General features: G+C 41.0%; 1 protein-coding gene across 7 annotated transcripts; it reads right to left on the bottom strand.

Annotated features, from left to right (window-relative positions):
- Positions 1–2,093: 2,093 nt before the first annotated feature.
- LOC113526569 (polycomb protein SCMH1) lies at positions 2,094–20,046 on the bottom strand. Of its 7 annotated transcripts, none has more exons than XM_053232435.1 (17): positions 18,911–20,046; positions 17,983–18,030; positions 16,719–16,796; positions 16,457–16,499; positions 16,299–16,369; positions 15,299–15,533; positions 12,563–12,651; positions 10,947–11,193; positions 6,749–7,008; positions 6,447–6,608; positions 6,003–6,129; positions 5,238–5,438; positions 4,900–5,067; positions 4,491–4,607; positions 3,550–3,684; positions 2,997–3,139; positions 2,094–2,914 (listed from the first exon to the last, which is right to left on the bottom strand). In XM_053232435.1, exons 3-17 carry the CDS (start codon positions 16,779–16,781, stop codon positions 2,792–2,794), a joined length of 2,184 nt encoding a protein of 727 aa, XP_053088410.1. In that variant the 5' UTR covers positions 16,782–16,796; positions 17,983–18,030; positions 18,911–20,046; the 3' UTR covers positions 2,094–2,791. The 7 variants fall into 7 exon arrangements, with proteins under 7 accessions (XP_053088410.1, XP_053088420.1, XP_053088414.1 ...); XM_053232445.1 differs by having other exon boundaries at positions 10,947–11,190; XM_053232439.1 differs by having other exon boundaries at positions 19,945–20,002.
- Positions 20,047–21,297: the final 1,251 nt, after the last annotated feature.

The following is a 21,297-nucleotide window of genomic DNA, read 5'->3' as shown; positions in this document are numbered from 1 at the left end:
GATTATTCTCTGTACTTAACTGACTCTGTCTCTTCGGGTCTCAGTCCTGGCTCAGACATTATGCACTTTTCTTCTTCTGCAAATCACATTTGACGTCTGTGCTGGTAGTACAGTATGCAGCCTGGTATCTCGGTTTCTGATGCAGGGATCCTGTGGTACATTTCTGGTCAGAGGTGGTTTGCAGCGTGTCCAGCACTTAATAATGAATCATGCGACATTCAGGCACATAATTTACAATGCTATGGAGCACACGTATATTCTGTGGGTTAGCAGAGTAAACTATACTCTCAGTTGTTTCTTCTTTCTTGTTGTGAGGATGTGGTGAGATTTACAGTATTTTGCATCTCTCTATTCCAACCTCTGAGGGCTTCTCACATGTATCTTGTCAAAACCAACTATACAGTTCTGATAAACAGTTTGTCAAAATAAGATATGATCTAGAAAGACATTTGTACTGATGTTGTAATTTGGTCGTTAGTTCCGTATTCTCATATTTCATGATTGCTTACAGTGAAGCAATGTACATATTATTTATGCATTAGGCTACTAGTAGCATGCCTGATTATTACTGTTTTTACAGTAGGTGTGTTACTTCAGCAGTTATGGGAAAGTACGCTACTGTTAGATTGGTGCTGATATGACATACATAAAAGTAAATAAAACCCCATAGCAATGGGATTTTATGTGTTTTGATCTGCCACCATAATTCATTTAAAAAATGTCTGCAGGTTGAGCACTTGGGCATTTAGCATTAATTAGAATAATTATATTAATCTTCTTCAAGATTAAGCAGGTAAGCTGAATTTTAAAAAGGTAATAGCAGATGAACAGGCAGTAACACATGCATATGCCAAGGTTATGATTAAATGTAGTGAATTATCAGGTGAATCCTGAGAAATAGAATAATGTAAGTACAGTAAATAAATATGAATTTACATCTGAATACTGTATGAATATATAATGTTGTGCATCAAATAATCTTAGAAGTTATACTTTATTGTTTGGTAATATATGTAGTAATATAAGACTCTTTTAGTGCCTCTGTGAAATAATTATTTAGGGACATTTTTAATAATCTGTTAAAAAGTTTTGTGATGTTTTATAATAGAATTTGCAACAGGCAAAGTTTGAGTTTTGGGTTTTTTGAGCTGCCTTAGTCACATGGGCCTGTTTTCCCTGTGGAAGTTAGCATTATTATAGTGTTAGTAATCAGACAAACTGAAGCTGCTTATAAAGTAAATTACAAAGTTTAACCAACTTTTATTACAAGGTGTTCTTTGGGTGTATTTACAGACTTACAGACAGTTAAGAAAAGGAAGAAGAAGAAAAAAAAAAACCACAACACTGAATCACAACAAAACTAACAGGACAAAAGTTGAATATACCAGCAGAATGATATGGAAAACAAATTATAGATACATTACTGAACTAATTTCCTGGAAAAGTAAAGTGCTATAACATGATTTGAAACAATGTTGTATATATCCACATGCAATGATGTAAAGCATAAAAACACGGTAATTTCCGTAATAAATGCCTAATAAATAAATAAACTGAAAAAGGCTTTTGTGTGTTCCTAATGACATTAGCAGATGCTTTACACAAGAGTGTATTTGGTAAAGATTTCAGAACCATGCTATGGTGTGTTGTGTTACTACAATGGAAACACAATTACTACAATGGAAACACAAACATTGTCTACTGACATATTTACCATGTAAATATCTGTATATGGACTATAAAGGTTCAGATTTAAGTTATTGTTTAGTTACTAAAACACTATAAACAGCTTCATGTTCCTGAGCCGTCTGGTGATTAAATTCATCCCTGATTTCTGTCAGTGAGTATGCAGTCTACTGGAAAGTGGCATGGCATGGCAACATGCATTCAAGCTGGTAAAGCTGCTCTTTAATGCAGAAAATGTGGGCTTTTATACACTGAGACAAAGAAATCCTGAGAAACTACAAAGGCTTTGCTGCCCCCTTGTGTTGACTAGATGCTCTAAATGTCTAGGTGACACTCAAGCACATCTTTAAAATGGTGAATTTAATACATTCCTGTACAATACACCAAACAAGATGCAAGAACGCAGGTTTAAAATCTGTCAAATGACTTCATATTTTTATTTCAGTCTTATCACAATGTATGAACTCTAACAATATAGTATAAAACTGTAAAAAAGTACAAATTAACCACAGACACATAATAAACAAGACCATACAAAAGAAATGCAGTTTATCATGGCATTAATTGCAGGTTAGGTGTGTAGATATGTATAAAGTTCAGTATTAGATATGAAAGTGCCTCAGAGCGAGACATGAATTAGAACCAGTCCCAAAGTTCAGTGGGACAGATCTAGTGTTTGTGTGATCTCTGTTAAAAGAAAATCGGAGGAAAAAAAAATCCAAGCCCTTTTCGACTGTGGCTATAGGCGATAAAAATAAGAGCGTATTTAAAAAAACGGAGGCCTGAAAATGGCCTGTTTATACTGTCCATGCAGCTCTGATCCTGCATAGCTCTGGCAAAAACAGGAACACATAGAACGTTGTTTAGAGAAATGTGCGTTAATTAACTGACCCTATCGTGAGAAAGGGGGTGAGTGTGCTACACGTAATGGGCACCAAAACAAAGGACAAGGAGACACGAACAGGTAACCGACAAAGAGACACACATACAGAAATGACCACTGCAGTGACAGTAATGCTTCAGTAAAGCTTCAGTGGACTTAAGGTTTCCACTATGCTATGTGCTTGGTGGAGTAGAGGAGGGGTTAAAGGTCAGCCTCTCGTGCTTAGCGACCCTGTTTCAGTTTGTCGATGTGGAAGGTGAGTTTAAGGGCGGGACCGAGCTTCAGGCCCATGTACTTCATCATCATGTCACTTCGCAGTAAAAGGAGAGCCTTCCCGTCAATCTCCTGAAACAGACCAATGGCAACAGAGACTCAAAATCAGAATGTTCACACCACAGTAACGTAAAAACACAAACTCGATACGTACATGTTTGCGGAAAAGCTCTGCATGTGGCCCCAACTGAGGATCCAGCTCTCGGATGAAGTGCATGACGTCCTCTACCGTCCACAGGTTTGGATCCTGCCCACTGGGCCGAGGGCTTTCTCTGGAGTTCAGGAAACGCTCTGAACCTGAAACCAAACAAATACATCAACTACGAATTCAGATATATCTGTTTTCAGTATCTCAATTACTAAGCATCCATCTAAATTAGTTCAGTGACTTTACTATACATTCTGTTTTTTTTTAAACCACAAGAGGGAATCATCAGAAACTCTATAAGGCAAAGAACGTGCACTGCTCATGTACATAATAATAATAGCTCTATAATCTATAATCCTATGACTTTCCAGATAATTTCCAAACCAAAAATACAAAATTATGTATCTTTAGTAAACATTATTATTATTATCTCAAATAAGGGTTGTGGTTTGGATGATTCAAACTTACAATCTAGCAACCAAGCGGACACAGAGTGTGTGTGTGTGTGTGTGTGTGTGTGTGTGTGTGTGTGTGTGTGTGTGTGTGTGTGTGTTCACACCTGCAGAGCCAAGGCGACACAGCTGACCAGGAGAGATGTTGCTCTGAGAGTGAGTGTGCAAACTCAGAGCCTTATTCGGGGACATTCGCGTTTTCTCCAAATGTTCCGAGCCTCCATTCTCCACCAGAAAAGACTCTGCACATGCGCACACACACACACACACACACACACACACACACACACACTCGACAATATCACAATACTGTTTTCATAATACATAGCTATCTCTCTTGATATTCAGGCTAGTAGAGAAAACTATGTGGTCACTGCCGGTTTTATTAAAAAATTGAACATACTAGAAAAGGAGAGAAAACATTCAGTGTAACATGTCCAAAGTAATTTATTTACTCACTCAGTGTCTTAAGAGTACTACGGATACCCAGGAGATTTCAACGAAATGTACTTGAACATAATTTATAACAATATTGATATTATATCTGATTACCTATCTCTAGCTACAGCTGATCATTACTGTATTCAGTTTTTTAAACAACTCCGAAACTCCAGATGTAAGTACACCAATCAGTCATAACATTAAAACCACTCACAGGTGAAGTGAATAATATTGATTTTGTTTTCAGTTATTACTTACATGTAGGGATGCAGCTACACAGCAAAATCCCCAGTACTGAAATAACACCCACAGTGTTTTATATATATATATATATATATATATATAAATAAATGTCCAGTTGGACACAAATGATCTCTGAAAGTGTTAAATCAAGACTCTGGGTGTTAATTCAACACTGGGGAGTTTAATTGAGCTGTTAAAAATGGTGCTATGGGGAGATGTCGAAAGTTTTGACTGTCCAAATGAGTTGATCTTTTTGAAATCTTTTTAATTAACAAGTTTCTTTAAATAATCTTTAAAGTCCCAAGTTTTCAGATGATGAATAATGCCTAGGGCACTTGATTAAGCAGCCTAATAGATGTCGTACCTTCAGATGAGAGGCAGTGGCTTTTAGCCATTTTGTGTGACAGTGAGCTGTCTGACAGAAATCTCTTTGTCCCTCGACCGGGTCCTGAACTGAGACACTCTGAGAAGCTCCTCCTCTCTGTCACACAGCATACAAGAAAAGACATATATATATACATATACATATATAAATACACATACAGACATGAATCACTTTCACTGCACGATATTGATTCTTATTGAATGAAAGACATTTTGTGTGAAGTGAGTGTGTGAGCTGACATGTGAGCGTGTGTTTGTGAGTGGAGATGGGCTGGAGATGGAGTGAGGAAGCAGAGAAGGTGGAGAAGGTGCAGTTGGGGGTGTTGTTAGGAACACAGAGGGTGATCAGGGACAGAATTTTGTCCCCTTTTCAGCTCTCTAGTGCAGACCTGTGTAGCTGTGGCTGTCGTAATGCCCTCCTCCCAGAGGCACGGGCTGGCTGCCGAACAGTGGTTCACAGCGCAGATTGTGGCAGAGCTTCTCCAGGAAGCGCAGCACATACGTCACACTGTTCACCGCCGGCAGTGTAAGAGTGTGCTGCTTCTGGTCAAAGTGCGCTGCAGGGCAATAGGGCAGAGGTCAGGGGGTCAGTCAGCAATTTACTATTATATAGTACCTATAGAAGCAGAGTGAAAAGGCACGGTGAAATCTTTTTGGACTGTTTAAGTCCAATAAATAAATAAATTACAGCATCCAGAAGATGAGCAAGATGAACTTTTACGTGTACCTGAGATGAGCTCTCCTCCATGACCTGGTTTGAGACAGGAAAAGACAACCCTCTGATTATGTGCGCAGTCCACGCAGGCCTGAACACACTGCTGCAGCACTGAAGACGCCCGTCCCGGCCCAAAGTGGTCTGGCAGAGCCTGCACGCGCCGCGCGTCCAAGTGAGGACCCACCTTCCCCTGCTTATTCAGATACACACACACTGCAACACATACACACAAAGCCAGAATGAGAGGACGAGTCATGAGACAGAACATTCCACATTACATGTCTGCTGCTGTACAGCTGGACACGAAGCCCATTTTAGACCAGAAGCAACCGCTCTGTGATGCTTCTCAGTTTACACTGGGTGCGGCTTGCCACATCAAGTACATGGAGAGCGAAGCATTCATTCCTGTGCTTCCTTGATCTGGTTTAGTAAATGTAATGTGCAAATATCTGTATCATTATATCACTGCATATATATTACGTCCATTAATTCAATAAAATTCGCACTCTTACATTCTGTGGAAATGAAAACTTTCATAAATTTTAACCAACACCAGAGGGCACATTGGTACTGTAGTGCTACAAGCTGAACTGTGCACACTTCAGGTGTAACTGCCACGCTGATTAACACGGAAGCGGACTGGACACGGTGCTGTGTGTTTTGTAAAATGGGCTTGAGTGAATTCTGACAGACATGAATCTATGAAATCTGTTCACTTTTGATTTCAACATGGAAGCTAGCACAGGGCACATGTCAGCCTGAGCATGGAGTCAGCACCTGTTGGAGCCTGCATGGCAGCGCTGGGGATGGTGGCGTTATCCAGTGGCACAGAGCTGGTGTCAGGTTCGGGAGTGCTACTGGTGGGGGATGTAGGCACTGGGTCAGAAGCCACACGCTGTTTTCTCTGTTTATAGAAATGATCACACACATACATACCAAAATACAATCACTGACAGATTACATACATGACACAAATAGTGAAAAAACATCCATTAACGTTTTCTAGGCCTGCACGTAAGATATCTTTGGAAACCTTTAATTCCAAATATTGTCATATGGGGAAAGGATGGTATAGTAAAACCATTCCTCCAAAGTTTTCATTGCAATTGCAATTTGCCTTGTTTGCAGCAGAGGCCGCTAAAAACGACAAACTGTTTCTTTAAATGATGATAAATGATAAAGTGCTGTAAAGTAAAGTAAGGAAGGTGGTGAGACAGAAACCTTGGTGCCAGGTTTGGGGCCTCTCTTCTTTGGGATCTTGATGGTTTCTATCTCATTCTGCTGATGCAGTTTCTGAGTCCAGTTAGCTGACATTCGGCCTCTGGGTCTGCCCGGACCTGCCATTGACCCTTCCAACCATGCAGCATGCTTAACCCAACCCATCTACAACACATACAAAAGATGTGTTTGACATAACCTGAGAAGTGATGAACCTGAATCATTAATAATGATCATTAAGACTGAAAACTCTTATAGTTAAGCACTAAAAGCAGTTTAGCCATCCTAAAAGGTCCTTAGCGTACCTTACTCCCAGGCTTGGGCCCTCTCTTCTTCGGGATTTTCACAGGTTCTGGTCCATTTCCAGGTTGATCTGTCTGTTGCACCTCAGTAGAGGTGCTGTCTTTCTGAGCCCAGGAGCTGGATGGCTTGTTTTTCTTGCGTCCAGGTTTACGGCGCTTCTGGGCAGGAGGCCTGCTGGGCGCTGGGGGCATGGGCATGTCTGTGCCCTCCACACTGCTGTCAGGTAGCGCACCTGAAGCACCCAGTGGCCTTGGCAAACCCACTAAGAGAAGAAGAGAAGAGAAGAACAACTATGTCATAACCAGACTAGGTGCTATCAAATGTTTCAGCAAGCGGAGAGGTAGATTTAATATCATTAATGTAAGCTGTTGAACTGTGGCTGCTGTATGACATTAACTGTCTTAAGCACAGTTCTTTTAAATGAAGAAAAGAACTAAAAGCACAACACGTCCATATTTAATACACCATTTAACCATCTGAGAGCATATAGAGTATTATACAGAGGCTGACATTCAGTCATATAACCTTACAGTCAGCTGTAGAATTACTGACACTTTTAAAGAAAATGGGGAAAAATTATTTGTTTTGGTTCCCTAGTAGAGCAACACAAAAGCGTTTGCCTTTTTTTCAGGAGATCGAATCGTCATTCCACGGCCATTTGTAGCTGAGAGTCCAAGACAGCAAAAATCAGCAAAAATCAGCTGTGTGTGTGCATGTAGCGTGAGCAGCACTTCGAAAAGATGCTAGTTGGTTTCTGTCATGTGATAGGGGAGTTCTAGCTAGTGGGTGGGAATTCCTAATTACTAAAAATGTCATTCAAAAAATTTGGATATAGTATAAAATAACCACTAGATTGTTTTTTTTCTCTATTAGACACAAAAAATCCCACCTACACACCACAAAAAAAAAAAAAAAAATCTTACCTTTTCTTTAACAACAACAAAAAAATCCTTCTCAAAAGAAATTTCCCTTGAAAATGTAAATATCAAGATTGTTGAACCACTAAAATGAATGCAAACAAATTGCTCTCTTTCCAGGAACTGGTTGTTGTTAATGACCATTTCCTGTTTCTTACACATGTAAAATCTCTTGGTGAACACCCAAGAGAAAGCTTGTTGTTGCCCCGCACAAGTTTTTATGGATATAAAAGCAGTACAAATACCATTAATCATCAGGGTCATTAGGGTCTAATGCATAACATCAGAGAAGTGATGGCAGGAGGTTTTAAGATGAGTTGTGTCTTGTTTTCACATGCAAGGTCTGTGTCGTGTCAGTCAGCAGAAAATCTATCAGTGGATTGATCAAAAAATATTCAAGTCAGAAATAGTTGTGATCTGATGAGACCAAAATGTAAAAAGTTTTGTCCATGCAAGCCATCTGCATGGCTGGTAAATCTATAGCAGTGAATCACTGCTGCAGCTGCTCAAGAGGCATTGTTCAACATACACATGGCAAGGCTTTTGTTTTTGGAGCCATGGTGACCCATTTTGCTTTACGCCACTGAACAAAAACACGAGTTACATTACACAGTCCTGTTGCTGATGGCCCCCTTAAACTCTCTCTCTCTCTCTCTCTCTCTCTCTCTGTGTGTGTGTGTGTGTGTGTGTGTGTGTGAGTGTGTGAGTGAGAGAGAGAGAGAGAGTACAGAAAAAGGATGTCTAGTGTGAAGAAAAGCTTAAGAGTAAAATAGTAAAAACCAAGTGAGAAGGTTTTGTGCTACATGCTACAAAACACAGCAAATGTAGGAACACACCCAATGCTAAAAAGCAAAACAGCTGGTCAAAAATGCAACACATAAACCCACACATCCTTTATCTTCCGTGGAGCTAGATTTGTACACACCTGTGCAGGCAGCCAGTTTTGCAGTTCACACCAAGCTGAGGAGCACTCGAGAGGTTCACACACAGCCCAGTTCACAAGCCAGACTGAAAGAGACGCACGCTGTCTGCACTACGGTCTGCTTTGTAGGTGCGAGTGTGTGTGTGTGTGTGTGTGATTAGGGTGTTACAGGCCCCACACTTCCTTCCTGCCCTTCAGTTTCAATATCTTCACAAAGCCCTTGCAAAACAAAGCAAGGAGAAGGTGATGCCCTGCTTCCAGGTGATGGAATTCAGGAGTGCCGAGACACTTGTGTACACACCACACCTGTGCCAACTGTGTGTCAGGACAGGGACACCGAGCACACGCTCTGCATTTCCAACAGCTCACACTCCTTTTCCACTATCTAACCCCTTACTCGGGCCCCTTTCACTCTCACACACATACACAAAACACCATTTGCATATGTCACCCACAGAGAGTGTACAACGTTGATAGTTTTATGATTACACCCACTCGAGATTAAAAAACTTCGAAGGGACAGGAAAGACACTGCAAATAAACACATGCAATATATAACAGTGTTTGTTCTGGACGTGTCCCAGTCAGATTTATAACTGTAGGAGTGGCCCATGCTTGCCTTGGCCTGTGAGGTATGAATACACACTATGTATGTCTATCGATTACACACAAACACACAAGGTGCTTAAATAAAAAAAAATAAAGCACTGATATATTGTCACATACTGCCTCCTAACAAAACACAGAACTTACCACAAAATGAACTAGTGTCCCAGATTTATCTGAGCTCCTTTTTTCACTGCTTGTCATGAGCCGTGAGTCTCTTTCTTTCTCCCGGGTAGAACTCAGTGCCCCCTGTGTCCTGCCTTTCACCCTCTTATCCACAGTCCCACCCATAGAGCTGGACCACTCCCGCTCTTCCTCCCATCTCTGACAAGGCAGACTACACCCACATGAAACAGTAAACCTCTCACTCTTCCCTACTTTCTTTTCACTTCGCCCCGCGAGCAGGCGCCAACCTGAGGCCCACCACTGGGCACCGAGCATCGAGCGGTGGACCTCGGTGCCAGCTGGGCAGGTGCCAAGAGCTCGTAAAGCAATAACGCCTGCACAAACCCTTCTCTATTGCTGCTTTAGTCATTCTGTTCAGTAGCAAACCACTTACACATGTTTCACCTCCTGTTCCCTTTTCAATATGAAGATTTTTTTTTTTTCTATTTGTTGCATTCAACTTCCGTAACTCTGTCAGCTCCGTCTGTAGTACGTATCCAGCTAAACTGTTAAACGTTTTGCTAAAAAAAAAAAAAATTAAGCAATCAGCCATGAAAAATAGAATGATGACTTCCCTAGTAATTAATTGGAAAGTTAATAGGTCTAGTCTTTTTTTTTTTCAGCCTTATTTGTCTTTTGGCTGAAAATTTTCAGTGACGTGCGTAAATAATATAGTTAACTGACGCTAACTAGAGTATACTAGGCTGATGTTCGCCAAGTCAGACATACAGCGATAGATTTAATTTCACATTAATGGACTCAGAATAGTCTTCGTTTACTTTGACAGGAATAGAGAACGCCACGTTTCAAGCAGGAGACAAGAGCACCGGGCCAAAAGATTACTAACGTCAGATGCGGGAAGGGAGAAGTTTCCAGGCGTGTCAGTTAATATCAGAGAGCTCGAAACACCTACCGATTGTCAATCATTCCAGATTCATTTGACGACTGGCTCATCTAACGTTTGTACAAGGAGAAACTGTTATTGAGAGCGGAGAGGAATGCTCTTCTGGCATATTTTTCAGTGACAGCTCGTACTAGCTTACTGCGATGTTAAAATGTGGAGCTCCTGCATCAATGTGAGACCATTTGTGTGGCACATCTGTATTTGTGTAGATCTGATCACACATGAATACAACAGAACCATTGGGAAGGCATAACTAACCAAAATAACTCAGTATTGCTTCTGTACTGAAGAGTTATAAACTGCATAAAAACAGTTTTGTTAAGACGTTCTCTCATTTCTCTCATCCTGTGACACTATCCGAATATAATTACGTTATATAATCACGTTGCTGACTGCAACTAGAACTGCCCTTAGACCGCAGTTGGAAGTGATTTTCAAGCAAAGAGGTCTTCTGTTCTTCTCTTTGTACGCTGAATTTAATCTGTATTACACATAATTACACATACACATACAATCAGAGATTAATCTGATCAGTACTGGAATATGCAGCGCTCAACCCACACACCAGTCATTACACTTCCAACATGACGCCTTCATCCTATTTCTTATTTGAATGCTGATAAAAACATCACTCAGCACAAACAGATGATTTGTTTTCAGACAGAAACAGATAAAAAAAAGGAGACCTTTAGTGCCAGGCGGCTGAAGGTTGTCTCCAGTGAGAGTGCACCAGCCTACAGGAAAGATGTCTCTAGAGTCGTAACGGCAGTAATAGTCAAAAGCTCCCCTCCAGCCGTCGAAGGTGACCAGCACCTCCACTCCTCGCAACGCCCCGACTGTGGCAGGACAGATAAAATGAGGGTTCTTCCTGTCCACCGCCTCTAGCTTCATCCCCACCTGGAAATGATTCTGCTCTGGAGAAGGAGGTTCCTGCTGAGAAGGTCAGAGAAACAGAGACGAAGATAGAAATTTAGAAAATGGAGAGTATTTAAGTCTGCATTTGTACAGCTGTTCTGAAGTGAAAATCCAATGTTGTTCCAGCACTTTCAATCAGACTCCTTCCAGTACAACAACACACCAACATGCTTAAGATGCTGCCAGTGAAATTGAGCCATGTTAAACAAACTTTGGTTTGGCATCACTTTTTCTTAAGTGTGTGTGTGTGTGTGTGTGCTTCAGTAAAGCTGTTTAAGCTGCCTCTGTGTCTCCTTATGTATAAGAGCAGATGGGAACGTGAGAGGATGGGAGATACTTGTAATAAATTAACTGATGCTTATTATTATTCATGAATTTCAACATTCATCAGTTCTAGCTTTTATTTTCTAGCCCTTCGGGGGTCTGTGAAGCACAGCCAGTCCTTTATTGTGTTGTTACGGCGGTGGAAATCACAACACACCATTATCAGTGTTATGATATTTATTAATTTGATTTATTATTGGGTATTTATAGGTATTAGCCAGTTTCAATGATCACTTGAATTTAATCCAAAACAACAACTCTATGGCTTTAATATTACCAAAGATATTATTGTACGCGTTTAAATCCATCCATCCATCCATTCTCTCTACCGCTTATCCTACACAGGGTCACAGAAGAGCATCGAGCCTTTCCCAAGGGAATCAGGGCACAACCGCACACACACACACACACACACACACTCATTCACACACAACGGACAATTTAGAGATGACAATCAGCCTACAATGTATGTCTTTGGACTCGGGGAGGAAACCAGACTACCTAGAAGAAACCCACATGCAAGTTTCGCGCACACAGGGCGGAGGCGGGAATCGAACCCCAAACCCCGGGGGTGCGAGACAAACCACTAAGCCACACATTTAAATAATGGGCCTAATAATTTAACAGTTGGATTATGAGTATTAAAAATCTGAGGAAATGGTTTAAAGGGCTACCTGTCTGTAAAAAAGGTTGAGAGCCCCCTGATCTAAGCAAGGAAAGACAGTAATAATTTACAAAATACAGAAAACACCTATTAACTGCTTTACATCCAGTGCTAAGATCAGACTAAACAGTTTAAGTACCAACATTACATTTGTGAAAACTTAACTTTGGGAAATTATGACTACCTTATTTGGTCATTTCTATCTTTGAAAACACAGCTCTAAAAATCAAAACACGTTCCAGCATCTGTACAAGCCCTGAAACGAGGAGAACTGCCTTCTCTACTTTTCCTACATTAAGTGCGACAGTTGACACATCAGGCTCAAAGTTTGTGAAGACGGTCACAGTCTGTTGTAAGAAGGCGAATAAGGCTTGTAGTTGCGAGGAATCAGACAGATACCTTGTGAAAGATGCGTGCTGGTGCCATCTCGGCTCCGTTGAGTGTTTTCAGTAAGAACATGGGCCAGGACGACGCGTTCAGACGGAACCCTGGAGAAAACATTCACACACACACACAAAACGATTTACAGTAATCTGTCACACGATGAAAAACATAATCCCAAGGGTGTTGATGTTGAAGTGAATGAATGGGAAATGCTGTATAGACATGTACTGGTGCTCCTAATTAAAAAAAAAAAACACTTTCAGGCGTAAAAGTGCACCAGCATTCAACTTCTGACTGACTTTCAAATGCATTAACAATATAAAATCCTGATCTGTGATCTTTAGTCAGTAGTGACATCTAGAGGACGTCAAATACTTCACGTGACAAAATGCTTAATAAATCTATTAAAGTACTACAGCTGCCAAGACTTATATCTAAATAAGGCTCTATTCTGTGTAGACACAAGCATATCCTAGGGGCATACTATCAATGTACTGCTAATTTGGTTGACTGTAAGATGATTTTTTTCCCCCCTGCTCTTGCGCAGTTGCTATTTCTGTCGACAGGATTGAATGTACTTGCACTAACCTGCATGCGGCGGTGCAACAGACAGACAGAGCTTGACACATCTGCATCTTATGCAGCTTTTGCGAAGTTATTAATGATCTCGACCCCTTTTTAGCAAAAACTCAAAGGGTATTTCTCTGACTTTAGTTTAAACATGTAGTCCTATTTCAACATAAACACTATCTCTACCTCAGTACTAATTACACCTGACTAACTATATTTCAATCAGAAACACGGGATATAAGCTGATGGAATATCTGAACATGATTTTTTCATGATTTAATAACATCACTATAATATCTAATAGGACGAATTAATTAACTGACTCGCTAATCTCATATACAGGATATAAGATAAGATGAGATGAGCTTATTTTATGTAAAATCTTTAGGTTATAGCTTATATAGTCATATACAGTATTAAGTTTGTGGACACCGGACCATCACATGCATATGTGAGTTTTTCATAAACTGGTGCCACAAAGGCGGATCGACTCATGCATCTGCTCACTAGAATAAAACTTTAGAGTAAAAATTCAGTAAAATTAAATCTGTGAGCAGCTCATGGAATTTTAGCAGCACTCCAGGATATAAAGATTGACAAGAATAAGCAACGTGAAAGTTGAAAGACCTACACTATGTGGCCAAAAGTATGTGGACACCTGACCATCACACCGATTCTGTGGTTCTTCTGCAAAATGTTGCCACAATATTAGAAACACACAATTGTGTAGAATGTCTTTATATGCTGTAGCATTAACATTTTCCCTTCACTGGAACTCAGAGGCTCAAACCTGCTCCAGAACGACAGTGTCTCTGTGCACAAAGCGAGCTCCATGAAGACACGGTGTGTGAAGGTTGGAGCAGAAGAACTCGAGTGTCCTGCACAGAGCCAGATTTCAAACTCAAATTTTACCTACTGTACTGTCTTGTGCTGTTTACACTTGTGCACTTAATATATGAAGTATATTAATATATAAGTATATTTATATATACTTAGTATAAATTTGTGTAGTCCCTTGTAGCACTTGTTGTTCTGTGTTTGTCTTATGTGGCACCTCGGTCCTGGAGGAACGTTGTTTGGTTTCACTCTGTACTAACTGACTGTTTATGGTTGAAATGACAATAAACTCCACTTGACTTGACTTGTTTATTAAAAAAATAAATAAATAAAGAAGCGTATAATAAGATAGTACAGATATAAAGTGCATGGATATGTGCAGTTTGTGTGATGTGCAATAAATGCAATATTAAATTGCAATACTATGATAAATTAGTAATGTTATGTGATGTAGAGGTAGAGATGGAGGTTGGGTGTTTGAAGGAGATGTATGGATGGATGGATGGACCCTGATGGATGGATGGATGGATGGATGGATGGATGGATGGATGGACCCTGAACACCTTCTGGATGCCATCTGCACACCAGGCTTCGTCACCCGATATCAGCGCCCAACCTCACTAACGCTCTCGTGGCTGAATGAGCACAATTCTCCACAATCTACCGTAAATCCGTCCCAGAAGAGTAGAGAATGTCATTCTAACAGCAAATTTGGGACTCAATCTGAAATAGGACTTTCAAAAATCACAAATAAGTCTGATTTCCAGGTCTTTACATACTTTTGGCCATACAGTGTTTCACTGTCACTGCAATGTACCCTCAGTTCTCAGGGTTATGAGAGGAGTTTATGTGATTGGATGTCACCTAACCACAGCTCTTGATAATCTATGATAATGTATTCTGCACAAAAGGAATAATTCTGCCACGTCTACAATCCCAGCTCCAGGACCTTCTGCCTTATTTCTGAGCCTGTGTTATGATCATGAAAAAAGGACAAACAGACAGGACAATTTTAACCCTGATGAAGGATGATGTGGCTTTTCATTGCTGCCAGTAATAACAGCATCATGTGCAATTCAATTCAATTTTATATGTAATGTAAATATGTGAATTTATCGCTAATGAGGAAGCCAGAGGTGATGGTGGTGAGGAAAAACTCCCTGAGACGATGTGAGGAAGAAACCTTGAGAGGAACCAGACTCAAAAGGGAACCATCCTCATCTGGGTGACACCCGATAGTGCGATTATAAATAAATCCCTTCTATTATTGTGTACTATATGGATAAATAGTGTGATTGCAAATGTTAAACTCAATTCGTGTGAGAATATGGTGGTCTTGCTCACCCAGGGGTGGCTGCAGCATGCCTCCATTCTTCTCGCAGCTCCCGATGGGCTGGATCTCAGACGAGTCCACCAGGCGCCAGAAGTCGTTTTTGTTGTCACTCCCATCGAGACGCAGCCGGAGACGTGAGCCGGTCAGCCCCACCACTGTAGCGATGCAGGTAGAAGTCGTATTCCTGGGATCCTGAGCTTCCAGCTTCATTCCTGCCTTGAACTCATTGACCGGAGATGTAGTGCTCTGTGACGAGACCACACGACATTAGGGCCTTTCGCACCGCTTTAGCTCCAGAACTAAATGTACAGGACTAAAGTACAGGGCGATTTTGCATGAACTATTTCCCAGTACCGTTTAAAGAGCTGCGTTCGCACCGACAGCGGGCACTAGGAAGTGACGTAAGCCGGTCGACAGCGACGTCATTTGTGCGCGGCGTTCAACAACGGAAACAAAGAACAACAACGTAAACAACCGGAGGATGGAGGACGCTGTGATCGGAGCTGTGTGTTTGTCGTGTCTCGCGTCCATCTATCGCTGTTCTCCATACTTGCGGAATAAGTCGACGCTACAGTATGTTTACGCGGCGTTTTAAATCATGGCGGGTGACGGCGTTTTCCTACGCGTTTGGCCAATCAGCGTCTACTTACGTCACGGATAGAACCAGTTGTTAGAGGTTAGACGCTGCTCCGGAGTAGGAGCTCATTTGGTTCTCGAAAAAAAGGCAGTCCGGTACTAAAATCACACCCAGGTGCGAAAACGCCAAAAAAGTGGGTAGTTCCACAATTAGTTCAGGTACTATGAAAAGGTTCCTGCGGTGCGAAAGGCGCTATTAATGCACCGCCTCAGCCTCTACGCAACAACATTACTCCTCATCCTTTCACATAATAATAATTAAACACACATGCTCTGTGATGCTCATGAGTAAATACTTCTCAGTAAAAATGCTAGATTTGTTCTACTGAAACTTTCTCTAGAACCGTTTCGGAATAAAGCAAGAGCAGCACTCACCTGTTTGAAACAGTGACCCGGGGCAGCTATAGCACCTGTCTCTTTCAGATACTTATCCCAACTGAAGTGGCCTAAGAAAGAGCAATAAAGAAAACATTTCAACCTTAGACGTCTAACTCTGTGTTTTCGATGTTACTGCATTGAGTCCTGTCTCATACCTTTCAGCTGAGGCTCTGGAAGTGGAGAAAGTAATCTACATTGCTGAGACATGGGTAGTAAAGTTTAAAACTGAAAATCAAACGGGAGTCAATCATCATTCTTGAGCAGAAATTCTGAAAATTGGCTGGACTTTGACTTTGATTGGTAGAACAAAGCTATAATAATGTAGCTGTCAGGACAAATCTTGGATTGAAACGAAATCAGAAAGCTGATGGAGACATGGAGTTTAAAGCAAATGCAAATCTGTGAGGATTGACGTACCTTGATACTGCGAGGGAACTCGTGAGGGACGTCCACTGCGGGAATGCTTGATCCGTCTGCCATCTTTCCACTCAATAACTAACAATAAAAACACAAAAGACAAAAGACCACACATGATTATATGATGTTGTGAAATGTGCACAGATTAAAAGGCTAGTGATGAACTTCCGGGTCCCCTGACGTTATTACAACACTTACTTCATAATCTCAGGCGTGATAATTAAAGCAGATTTACATGACGACAGCGTAAATTTCGATCGATTCCTCACAGAAAACTGTTCCAATGCGGCGGAAACCTTGAATACACACATCACTAGAGGAGTTTTATTGTTGCTTGGTGATTTTTCATCTTTTTATGAATGCTGCTCCGTTACTATTGTTCGATTGCGTGGAAATGTTGTCAAAGCTTCCAGTGGATAAACATCAGGGGGAGTAACTGAGAGAAGAGAATTTCTAGTTTATGTTACTTAAAACAGCTTCATAAAGACTAGCTTCAGAATCATAACATAAAACGAGGAACGATAAATCACTTTTTTTTATTTATTTTTTATTTTTTGAAAAACTGGGTGACTAGCTGTCTTCCACGTCTCGCTCTCTCCTCTTTTTCGTGCTTTTCTTTCCTCCTTTTCTGATTTTGGCTGATGCGCGAAGTTCAGATGTTCTGTGAAGCGCCGCGTTTCTGAATAACCCGCGAACGTCTTAAGGACACACACACACACACACACACACACTCTCTTGGCACAGAGGGCTGCTTTCATTATAGCGTGCGTCCTAATAGATTATTGCGCGAAGATCAGATCAGATTCTACACAGTTTCTAATCCAATCTGTTTATATATTTTATGCTGTTATATTGACTTTCATGACAGATTCTGTATGTGACTTTTTGTTTTTTTAAAGAGTTGGTGATCAGATATGAATCTCAGAGAACAAAGAAGAGCAAAGTTTTAATAATTAACATAACAGCAAATATCGTGCGTGTGTAGTGCTGCGTTACGCATCTACTGGTTTCATTCATCCATCCATTTCATCTTCAGTTCCTGCTTTATTCTGCTTTCTGGATTAGATTACTAATTTATTTACATTTTGAATTATTTCATCAGAAGAAGATATCACGGACAGGTGCGAACGATAACACCTGGGTTTAAATAAATAAAACAGACCTCTAACGTGAGCAGAGGATGCAACGGGTCGGATTGGTGCGTCTCTGCAAAAAAATAAATAATAATAACAATAATAATAATAATAATAAAATAACACATTACCTTTTGCTGGTACAGGTTTTTTCATGATTCTGTTATATTTGGTTTGCCCTGTTTAAATAAACACACACAAAAAGACAATATGAGATGTGAAATAATCTTGCAGAATCAAGACTTCTTATGATGAATTGTTTTTATTTATTTTTTTTAAGATCTCCAAGACTGCGGGAAAAAAAAAAGCATTTCCTTTTATAATTAAACAGAATTAAGTAAACTAAAGAGTGTATTGACTGACTGAATAGCACTATATACCCAGCTTATTTACTCTTATGGTATTATACAGTGCTGTGCAAAAGTCTTGGCACCCTATTTTGTTTTGTTTTTTTAAGCACAAACTTTGTTATAGATGTTTATTTTCTGACTTCTACATTATTGATTCAGTACAAAAACATTTTAGATTCCAAACATTAGTTTTCCAGCACAAAATGAAATGTTCCAGAAAAATGTTTGTATGTCAGTAAAGAAAGCAGCAGATTCCATAAGAGACACTTTTCAGATAAAAACATAATGAAGGCTGCTGGGTTTCGCTGCAGAAATAAGAAGCGAGTCGACAGTCAAAGTCTCCAGAAGAACTGTGGCTGCTTCTGCAAGATGCTCAGTAACACTTCCAGCTCATTTCCTTATAAAACTGCACACACTGCACCTCAGATACTGCTTTATTTATTTAAAGTGAAGGATCGTCACATTAAATATTGGCTCTTTATAGTATTTATTTAATGTAGAAACATTTAATTTCATTATTTCTGAAGGCGTCTTTGCTCTACAGCATTTCTTTGCACATGTGTCTAAGACTTTTGCACAAAACTGTATGTTGCTGTTATTATAATGAGGATGTCACTAGATCAGAAAGATCTAGTGAGTTTATCCTGTAGTAAACAACAACAACAACAATAATAATAACATAAATAAACATAAACATAAACACTGATACCTTAGTCCTGCATTAGTGTGGGAACACGGTGCCTTCACTTCAGTTCTGTTTTCTCTTCTTTTCAAAAGAAGGGCGCCTTTTTTCAAGGATGGCGTCCAAATGCAGGAGAGTTCCTCCCTCCCTCCCTCCCTCCCTTCTTTCTTTCTCTCTCTCTTTCCTTCTCTCTCTCTCTCTCTCTCTCTCTTCGCCAAATAATGACAGGCAGCAACGTTATGTTCCTGGGACGCAGTAAATCTAAGGCTCAGTCATAAACGACGTCCTATTTGACACCCAAGTGCACTACATAGTGTTCATGAGCCATTATTTCACAGCTTATATAGTGCACTTTTATACGGACTACAGAGCAATTTGGGACTCGACCTAGCTGTAATAAAGCACAAGCACTCAGGAGCTGTTAGTGAAGAACGCTTTTGTAGAATTAAATGAGTTGGAGACCAAATAAACAGCTAATGGGATTAGCATCACGTGCCTCCTAAGGTTGATTTAAAACTCGTTACTAGGCGAGCTAAATAATTACATCTTAAAAATAGATATGTCTTCTCTACACTGGGATATCTCTTAGAAAATATGCTTAGAAATGTCCAGTTCAGTGATCTGTGTGTTTCAGTAATATATGCTGGGACGTCACACACTCCAGGATATTCTCAGTAGATAGCATAGCTAAGCTAACAACAACAACAACAACAACAATAACAACAGCAATGTCTATGAGGTAACTTAGCTAGTGTCTGCGAGCTAGCTAGGCGCTAAGCTAACAAAACCCAATTCCACCAGCTTACACAGCAGGCTAGCTAGGCTAACAACAACGGCAATGTGTATGTGAGCTAGCCTAGCTAATAACAGGCGTGTGTATCGGCTAGCTAGGCTAACAACAATAGCACTGCATATGCCCTAGCTTAGCAAACCAACGGTACTCATCTAGCTAGCAGTCTATGGATGTTTACTCGGTTTCCTCGAGAACTTAGTAAAGCTGTGTTTATACAATGTAAGTAATGTATTAATAGGAAGGTAGGAAGGTAAACGTGGCAAGTTACCTCGTTCGAACTTGGCTAAATACCTCAAATGTGACGTTAATCCGCCATGTTTTTGTAGTGCGCGTGCAGTGTGTTTGTAGTGAAGGGAGGGGAGAGCGGGGTCGCTTGGGGGGGGGGGGGGGGGGGGGGGGGGGGGATAGTGGGGGAGAGAGGGGGAGAGAGAGAGAGAGAGAGAGAGAAAGAGCTCTGTAAGGCAGAGAGAGAGAGAGAGAGCTCCGTAAGGCAGAGAGAGAGAGAGAGAGCTCCGTAAGGCAGAGAGAGAGAGAGAGAGAGAGCTCCGTAAGGCAGAGAGAGAGAGAGAGAGAAAGAGCTCCGTAAGGCAGAGAGAGAGAGAGAGAGAGAAAGAGCTCCGTAAGGCAGAGAGAGAGAGAGAGAGAGAGAAAGAGCTCCGTAAGGCAGAGAGAGAGAGAGAGAGCTCCGTAAGGCAGAGAGAGAGAGAGAGAGAAAGAGCTCCGTAAGGCAGAGAGAGAGAGAGAGAGAGAGCTCTGTAAGGCAGAGAGAGAGTGAGAAAGAGCTCCGTAAGGCAGAGAGAGAGAGAGAGAGATGCGAGAGAGAGAGAGAGAGCTCTGTAAGGCAGAGAGAGAGAGAGAGAGAGAGAGAGAGCTCTGTAAGGCAGAGAGAGAGATGCGAGAGAGAGAGAGAGAGAGAGAGAGAGAGTGAGAAAGAGCTCCGTAAGGCAGAGAGAGAGAGAGAGAGAGAGAGCTCTGTAAGGCAGAGAGAGAGATGCGAGAGAGAGAGAGAGAGAGAGAGTGAGAAAGAGCTCCGTAAGGCAGAGAGAGAGAGAGAAAGAGCTCCGTAAGGCAGAGAGAGAGAGAGAGAGAGATGCGAGAGAGAGAGAGAGCTCCGTAAGGCAGAGAGAGAGAGAGAGAGAGAGAGAGGTGAGAGAGAGAGAGAGAGAGAGAGAGAGAGAGAGAGAGAGAGAGACCCCTGCACATGTACCTTTAGTAAGAGCGTTTGTTTTGTTTCACACTGTACATCATTAAATTAACCAAAAAAAAAAAAAAAAGACAGAAGTGCTTTCTCCCTGCAGTGGACCTGAGTCACACCTCTCTCTCTCTCTCTCTCTCTCTCTCTCTCACCTCTCTCTCTCTCTCTCTCTCTTTCTCTCTCTCTCTCACCTCTCTCTCTCTCTCTCTCTCTCTCTTTCTCTCTTTCTCTCTCTCTCTCACTTCTCTCTCTCTCTCTCACCTCTCTCTCTCTCTCTCTCTCTTTCTCTCTCTCTCTCACCTCTCTCTCTCTCTCTCTCTCTCTCTCTCACTTCTCTCTCTCTCTCTCTCTCTCTCTCTCTCTCTCAGTATTATTAAATTTAAATGGTTACAATAACATGAAGTTGACTTTCATGAAAAAAAAACT

The sequence above is a fragment of the Pangasianodon hypophthalmus genome, chromosome 1 (assembly GCF_027358585.1).
Source record: "Pangasianodon hypophthalmus isolate fPanHyp1 chromosome 1, fPanHyp1.pri, whole genome shotgun sequence".
In the NCBI taxonomy this organism is placed as follows: Eukaryota; Metazoa; Chordata; class Actinopteri; order Siluriformes; family Pangasiidae; genus Pangasianodon; species Pangasianodon hypophthalmus.
Note: the sequence above shows the minus strand (reverse complement) of the source record. Positions and strands in the feature narration are given on the sequence as shown.